We start from the raw sequence: 8,648 nt of genomic DNA on the forward strand, positions 1-8,648 counted from the left end.
CCCACAGCTCTCACCCCCCCTCCGGCCGCTGCCGGGGAGGTGCGCCCATCACCGCGGCCGCTGGCCTCGCCACGCCTCCATCCCCAACGCCGAGCATGGAGGAGGCTCCGGCGCCGCGGGGCTTCTCCGAGGAGCAGTTCCGTGCCGCCTGCCGCGAGCTGGAGGCGCCGGCGGCGGGGGGAGCGTGGCAGCTGCTGGTGCAGAGCGTGGGCGTCAGCATCTACCGGCTGCAGGACGAGGTGCGAGCGGGGGGCTCGGCTCGGCGCCCCCCGGCCGGCAGACAGCGGCTCTGGGGGGGCAGTGCCGTGAGCCGGGCATGGGGAGAGCTGCGGGGCACGAAGAGGGAGGGCTCTGCCCCGCCTCTCTCCTGGCACCGCGCCTGCAGCCCCGTGCGCTGCGCTGCGATCCGCGGCGTTAGGGTAACGGAGCTGTTTTCAGTCCCGAGGATGGTGCGAGGGATGGAGCATCTCTGCTGTGAGGACAGGCTGGGAGAGTTGGGGGTGTTCAGCCTGGAGAGGAGAGGGCAGCACGGCGAGGGAGGGCACTCTGCCTCTCCTCTCTCCTGAGGGCCCACCCGGAGCCCCGGGTCCAGCCCTGGGATCCGCGGTATAAGTAGGATATGGAACTGTTTTGAGTCCAGAGGATGATGCGAGGGTTGGAGCATCTCTGCTGTGAGGACAGGCGGAGAGATTGTTCAGCCTGGAGAGGAGAAGGCTCTGGGGAAACCTTAGAGCAGCTTCCAGTACAGAAAGGGGCTGCAGGAGAGCTGGGGAGGGGCTTTTTACAAAGGCGTGGAATGACAGACGAGGAGGGATGGCTTTAAATCGGATGGGGGAAGATTTAGATTACACACTAGGAAGAAATTCTTCACAATAGAAGGGTGAGGAGGCCCTGGCCCAGGGTACCCAGAGAAGTTGTGGCTGCCCCATCCCTGGAGGGGTTCAAGGCCAGGTTGGATGGGGCTTTGATCACCCTGATCCAGTGGAAGAGCAGCCCGATGCCATGAGAAAGGAAGACTTTTTTTCTGAGTTACTGCAAGCACAAGGAGAATGGTGATTGCTTGTTCTCCTGCCTTACTTGACACTTAGTGTAAATATACATACATGCAAGATAATCCATATTTCTGCCTAGTGACCTGGAATGAAATGGTGTTTAAGCAGAAACAACTGTTTTTGAAGTACCAGGGTAGTGTTTTGGCCTTTTGCTCTTGAGTCTCAGCTCAATTTCAGGTGTGATGCTTTCAAAATTGGTGTTTCTTGTGGCAATAAAAATGCTGATGCCTTTTACAAAGATGATGTGAGTGCATGGGGCTGCACATGTGCTGAGCAGCTCAGGTTTGAAGCTAGGGATTCATTGATGCTTCACTGAAGCCACAATGTAGATGAGTGGCTTAAGCTTCTTGGTCCCATTACTATTTTCTGGTGCACAAAATCTTTGTCTTCTGGAGTTGCTTCATGAAGAGGAGGGAAAGAAGGAAAAATCAACCATTCACTAACAGAATGTCATATAATCCTTTCCTCCCTTTTCTGGGAAGTGCTTGAACTTGACTCCTACACTGCATATTCAAAATACTGACATTGTTTTAATTTAGTCCTGAGCTGGTACTAACAATAGTACAAATGTTGCTCTGTAGGCACAGATGGAGTTTCCGTATGTTCAGAGGAACATAAAAAGCGTTAACATACGAGATATCCTGCACCCCACCCCTTCAGTGCAGACTGCGCTCAGAAAGAAAATATCTGATAAGTATTCAAGGCAGATATAATAGTGCATTGTGTATAAGCATGGATATTATAAAGCGTTCTTGCATTGCAACCTGAAAGATAAGCATACCTAATGTGCTGGAAAGCTTCTTCTAGATTGTGCCATACTCTGTAACCTCCTGGAAATGGCCCAGCTTCTTGAGCACCTTCTGTAGGGCCTGGAGACCTTGCCACAACAATTCAATGCTTCTGGTAAGCTTTGGTGTGGGCAGGACGCAGTCCACACTAACCACTGGAGGCGAAGAGAGGCGTGTGTGTGTGTGTGCTTGGCTGAAGAAACATGCTCCCTTTGGAAGTACTTCATGAAGTGAAAGGGTGCTGGTGTAAGGGAAGGAACAACCATTGTGCTGGGCAGGTCAGCCTGTTGGATTTAAACTTTTGTGTATAGATCAAAAAGTCAAGAGGTTAAAGACTGAATCTTGCATTGTTTTTTTAAACTCTTACTTTTGCAGCTTTTGAGCAAATTCGTACTGTGCGCCCCACCTAACTTCCTTCAGCTGTTCTCCCTGCTGCAGAGTGCTTCCCTTTCCTGTGTGACTTTTCCTTTCTCCATTCTGTTTCCACAGCAATCAGGACTTTATGAGTATAAAATCTTTGGTGGTCTTGCTGACTGTCCCCCCAAACTGTGTGTGGATGTCTATATGGATTTAGATTTCAGAAAACAATGGGATCAATACGTTAAAGGTAAGCTCACCTAGGCAGTTTAAAAGCAAGCCTTATGTCCACCTTGACTCTTCCCACTAAAACTTTGTTGAAGCATATTTTAAAGTTGCTACATCCGAAGACTTTTAGCTAGACTTAAGCATCTTTTGGTATAAAGTTATACTCTGCAAGTATACATGTAAACACTGAAGTGGAACAGCTCACATCGCTATACAGCTTCCTTCTGGGGTGAATTCTTTCCATGCTGTTTAAAGTGTGTAATCAGCATCAGTTGTTATGCTGGAGCACCTTGCAGCTTCTACTTGTCATTCCTATATTAAATTTTAGTAGATGTTCTGGGGAGAAATGGAGATGCTGCCTTTCGTGCATCTTTGCATGTTGCAGCGGAGCAGTGCAGTGGCCTGCAGCAGTCTGATTGGGATGGAATGTCTTTTCCTGAAAGCATTGGTTGTTCTTGGCACTTTTGATAATCATAAATGGGTTGCCATTAGTTAAACAAAAAGAGTTGGAGTGAGGCTCAACGTTATCATATTGGATGTAAACTACTATGTTGTTTTAAATTAATTCCATAGTCTTTGATTTAAGTGCATTTAGGAGAACTGAATCCTTCTTAAATAAATACTTTTTTTTTTTTTAATGCCTTCTTAGAGAAAAGAAAGGAAGCAGTTGAGGGAAGCTACACCCTTCAACTAAAAACTAGATAATGCTGCAGAGCTGGCGTTTATATCCTTGCTGACTGTGATATGTTAATCTGTTAATTTATACTTGTGCTGGTGCTTCCAGTCCAGCTCTTCACAGAAGTTAACTCTTGAAGGACACAGGCATGATGTTAACGCTTGCCTTTTAGCTTCAAAACAGACACAAGCCTACCCATTCTTTGATCTGTTCTCGCCAAGGGTTTGTTGGAGGCCTCAGAAATTCAGGTTTCAGCCTGCTGCTGTTGTTGCAGTACAGTTGGCTGTTTCCAAAGCAGGCTGCTGGATACCTATGCGATTTGGACGTCCTGAGGCCTGGGCTGCAGCTGCAGGTTCAGCAGGGAAGCTGTGATTGAACTGGAGAGAAGTGACAGAGGCACCACATGCTCTGTAGTGTGATACTAAATGGTTGGATTTGAGCGGGATTGAAACTTGCTGCTGCTGATTACAACACCGTCCTGATTGAGATCAAACTTCCCAACAATTTAACAGTTATAATTGACTGCTAAAGCAACAAATCCAGCTGTGTCTGTTATGAAAAAAACCAGACTTGTGATCTATCGTAATAATGCTAGGTGAAATTTGGTTATGGATTAAAATACACTGTATTCTGCTTTGATCAGAAGCTGTCCACTAGTACTGACAGACTAAATCAAATACTAGTGTGACATGACACTTATACTTTGTGTGTGTTTTCAAAGATACAAAGGTGGATGAGTTAGTAGCTAATAATTGCATCGAGGTCTTTAAAATAGGGTCTTAATCTGTTTGAAAAAGGAAAGCTCCGCAGTTAGAGATGAAAGTAAAGCTAATATAATAAATCAATGTTCCAGTGACCTCTGGTGGATAGCATAATGCTGTGGCTTATTATGGCACTGGGAATATTATGTGCCCAATACTGCTCCAAGGCGGAGAACAGGAGAAGCGGTTTTTGTGGGTAACAGCTGGCTTGTAGGGCATACTAACAGAAGCCTAGTTTGGAAGGTGTTCTTCAGAAAAAGAATCTCCCATCTGTGGCACTCTTCTTGCCTTAGCGATGAGATTATCAGTCTGTTCCAGCTGTATTTTCAAAGCAACAGAAAGTGATGTGGCAGACTGTGCATTAGCTCTGAAGGATATATGGCACTGCAGGCAAAAGGCTGCTTTAGAGGAGGAAAAGACCACTCTGACTGTTAATGTGAAGCACCTTTCTGGATCAGACCCTTTCTAACTGTACCCATGTAAAGCCCAGTCCCTGAGCAGACAGGAGCTTACCCCGCTCAACCCTGTGACTTGTCAGGTCTGTTACCCTGAGAATGGCAGTTCCTGCTGCAAGGGAAGAAGCTGAACAGCACTGTTTTTCAAACTCTTTGTGTAGCTTGAACTAATTTTTCTTCTTTATGCCACACTACTATCTGACTGAGTCACTGCCATGTTTTAGGGGCTATTATTGGATATATTTTTCCTATTCAGCTGCCTTCTGATGGAGTTTCCAGGCAGACTGAAGGTGATGTAATGAAGGCCCATAAACTGCTCAAGCTTCTTGTTCACTGTTGCCTGTATATTCTGCTGTGAAATTAAGCTTTTCCAAACTTCATTAATCCCTCATGTAAGACCTCTTCAGGTATTAGAAAGCAGTTCTCATTTGTCCTAGTTCCATATTAAATCGGAATAATTTACAATGATAATGACATGCTTGTGAAAAAACTTACTGTACTTGTGGCTCAGAATTATACAGAATATGCACAGGCGAGAAAATACGTTCAGTATGGAAAGGCTTTGAACGAGCTAACTGTCTGAAAAGGAATTGGACTCTGCCTCCCTCACAGAATTGTTCTGGTTTTGTGATTTGGGTTTCTTTTTGTTTGGTGACAGGTTTGTTTGTTTGTTTGTTTAAATCAATGGATTCAATAGGAGCAGAAAAACAGGGTACCTTCTTTTGTGTATTTAGTTCCTAAACAACCCTGCTACAGAACTTTTCTTCGTGGCTTCTACTACATATCAATTTTGACTTAAAAGTTGTGTGTAAAATGTGCTCATGTCAGAAATCTGAGCAGTTCTGGATGCCACGTGTGGTTCTGTTGCAGTAGAAATCAAAAATATCTAATAATCTTTGTTTTTCAACTGTAGAACTATATGAGGAAACATACGATGGTGAAAAAGTAGTCTACTGGGAAGTGAAGTACCCTTTTCCTCTCTCGAACAGAGATGTATCCTTTCAAGCTTTTTGTTCTTCTCACAGTTTTTTGGCACCTGGTCACTCAGGGATCCCAACAATGGACTGATCTTGATCTAAGAGCTTGCAGTCCTAATATTACATGAATATGTATACCATGAAGAAGAGTGTGGGTGCCCCTTCCCACGCACAACTAAAGCTCACATGGCTGAATTATTGCTTTGCAGGATTGAATCCTGTAGAAACATGAGAAATAAATTGAAGGGGCTGGTATTTGTAATGGTATTCACTTGTCAATTCATCATCTGTCAAACTGACACTATTTTGACATGCCTCCTCAGCTTGGCATACAGTATGTCTATATTCGTGAATGTCGAGAGATGGATGTTGATGGGCGGAAGATGTGGGTTGTGTTAGCTCAAAGTGTGTCTGTTCCACAGTGCCCTGAAAAGCCTGGTATTATCAGAGTTAAAAGCTATAAACAAAGTCTGGCAATTGAAAGTGATGGCAAGACTGGATCTAAAGGTAAGAGGTCAAAGAACCATGATCACAAGTCATGTAGCCACAGAATGTATGCATTAGCAAAGTGCACAAGGAGGGAGACTGGAAATTTTAAGCTGAAGCCAGTTCCTATAAAGTGGATGTACTGAGCACTAGGAACACTTAAAAATTAATGGAACTTCTGGAAACATCCAGTGCAGAGTGCTGCTGTTAGGAGTCTTTTATTTAACAATTGGGCTGGATAGTTAAGAACAGACTACTGACCGCTTTGTTCCCCCCCATATCCCATTCCTCTCCCCCAGCCCACGCTTCTTTTCCTGCCAGCCGGTTCAGTTGGGTAGAGCCTGATGCTTGCTGCTATCTGGTTAACTCAGCAGTGATTTCAGTGTTGTGTTTGACAGATGTAGAGGTTAAAGAGTTTGCCTAGAAATTGGCTCCTGTCTGAGATTAGCCCTTTAAAGACAACCTTATAAAACAGGCTGCCTAAAATGGTTTGCAATAGCCTAAATTAATATCACGGTGCTCCCAGTTTCTCAGAGGTTAACTGGGAATGGCTAGACTTATTTCACATTCCACTGCAGTACAAGCTGACATTTTTGTGAAGAATTCAGAGCAGAATTGTTGTGCTTAGTGCTTCAGTCATGCACACCGACAGCTTCTGTCATATGGTGTTGGAACTAATATTCAGACTGACTGGATAACTTTCTGGTAACTTCTCTCTCATCTCTAGTCTATATGTACTATTTTGATAACCCTGGTGGCATGATTCCGTCATGGCTGGTCAATTGGGCTGCCAAGGTAAGTGAAGATTGACAGCACGTTGGTCTTTGGCTAATCTGTTTCCAACAATGTATTTACTGCATCCATACCTGTCTTCTGCAGGTTGGGAAGAGTTATTTGTTCTCATTTGAATGTATTGATTGTTCCAGCTGTTATGCGCTCTTATTTTTAGATTCTCACTGTTGTTTGCTATCATGGCAGTTGTCTTAAATTTGCTTATTGCTATCATGTTTCTTTGGTTACTCAACCAGGCAGGTAAATTTTTGCAACTACAAGTCCATGTTCCAGACCACATGTGAGTAGCCTTAGCACAAGCAAACTGTGGTAATGAAATCTGCTCCTGAAGGCTTAGAGGAGCTGTCTGCTGCTTTGTACCAGATCTCAGAATTATCCTTTATTTGTTTGAAGGCCTTGATCTATATAGTGGAATTCTGACCTTGCTTGTAGTTTTTCTTGGTTACATTATGCAACAATGACTCTTCATTTTTTCTCTTTACAGAGTGGTGTGCCTGCTTTCTTGAAGGATGTGCAGAAAGCTTGCCGTAGTTATTCTAAGAGCACATAGGTTGAAGTTGGTCTTAATTGTTTAATTCTTAGAGCTCTGCACTTAGAGGAGTGGCTATTAGGTATTACACTGGATAAAATCTACCTCTAATATCGGGAAGAATTTTATTTTAGTTGGTTTATGCCTTGAATTTTATTGGATCTTTGTTTGCATCTCAAACTGAAGAGCTAGCCACGGACAAGGTAACACCAACATCAGCTGAATCCTTTTGAAAGTGCTTAAGTGTGGCCTTGTCCCCTGTGCTTTGCTTCTGCTGGTCCTCATGTGTCAGCAAGAAGAGCTCTGTTGAGTGAAATAATGCATCCTCGGACAAGAGACAATGGTCTTGCCAGGAAAAAATGTCTGAACTTGAACTGAAAATTCTCTGCATGTGTTATGCCTGGATCTGCCTTTGTGGCCTTGCAGAGCGAAGCCTGCTGGAATTGGCTAATGGAACTTGAATTAAATGCTTTTGCTACCCAAGTTTGTCATTGTTAAACTGTCTGCCTGCTTGTAAACCTGAAAGGTGCTGAGGGCATTTAGGTAAACTACTAGAAGTCTGCAGTAGGAACTGGAACTCTGTGTTACGAAGCTTCCATGGGATGGCTTTAAGTCCAGATATAAAGGGACTTGTGCCTGAAGCCTTGCATTCACATCTCAATAACTGTGTATGAAAAGCAAAAACTGTGAGCTTTGCCCAGCTAGAAAAAAAGGAGTTGGTTCCCATGTCTGATTTAAGGGGACTTTAAGGGGCACAAGTTATATCTTCAGAGTCAGTAGAATTCTCTATAAAGCAGCTTGGATAGCAACTTGAAATTGGAATTCATTTTAAACTGGATGCCTGCAAGTGAATGTGAATAAACTTCACGTGCAACTTGGGGTTGCTTGCATTTTTAAACTCCATGTAAAGCATTAAATTAATTTTGGAATGGAATCCACTAACTGCACAACTGAGCAGGAAATTAAATTTACAGCGCCTTTGTGGGTGGTGGGGTGGAGGATGGAATGCGTAAAAAGTGAGAGGGCCTCAATCTCAGGGCTTTAAAATACTCTGCATTGTTACTAGATATAATCCTGTTACTGAACAAACCTTGTGATGGGGCAACTTTCTCTTGTTAAAAAAGAAATGGTTGAAGTGGTTGCCTTTATATTCCGTGTAAATATTTGTTTCCCATAGATCGTGATTCTGTCTGTGCAGTGCTCTTGTTCCATCTCTCATGTTTAAGAGTAGCCGTACTGGGCGGGTCACACATGACGGACTGATGTCACGGGCTGTTTTATTTTTAAAGGCTTTTGAAAGAGCAACTTGGATTCATGAGAACTGCATAGGATTTCATGTGATCTGAAGAGCTTGTTGCCAGCAGTTTGGGCATTTTTCAGGTGTCTTTGACTGGGAGACTGTTACTGAATTGAATATTACAGTGATAGACAGTTTTAAATCCATTTTAAATTTAGCTGTCACTCTTTTTTTTTTTTTTTTCCCCAGCAGATAAAGAACAGGCATGAAGAGAGAGTAGTTCTGAAGCATAATTTTCTTTAACTTTCCA

The 8,648-nt window shown here is 43.7% G+C and overlaps 1 protein-coding gene across 2 annotated transcripts; it reads left to right on the forward strand.

Annotated features, from left to right (window-relative positions):
- PCTP (phosphatidylcholine transfer protein) lies at window positions 1-8,402 on the forward strand. 2 transcript variants are annotated; one of them, XM_054083646.1, is made up of 6 exons: window positions 1-239; window positions 2,330-2,447; window positions 5,231-5,310; window positions 5,630-5,801; window positions 6,508-6,575; window positions 7,057-8,402. In XM_054083646.1, the coding sequence occupies exons 1-6, from the start codon at window positions 96-98 to the stop codon at window positions 7,120-7,122; spliced, it is 648 nt and encodes a 215-aa protein (XP_053939621.1). In that variant the 5' UTR covers window positions 1-95; the 3' UTR covers window positions 7,123-8,402. The 2 variants fall into 2 exon arrangements, with proteins under 2 accessions (XP_053939621.1, XP_053939622.1); XM_054083647.1 differs by lacking the exon at window positions 1-239 and adding an exon at window positions 290-1,955.
- Window positions 8,403-8,648: the final 246 nt, after the last annotated feature.

This window comes from Cuculus canorus, chromosome 18 (genome assembly GCF_017976375.1).
Source record: "Cuculus canorus isolate bCucCan1 chromosome 18, bCucCan1.pri, whole genome shotgun sequence".
Lineage (NCBI taxonomy): Eukaryota > Metazoa > Chordata > Aves > Cuculiformes > Cuculidae > Cuculus > Cuculus canorus.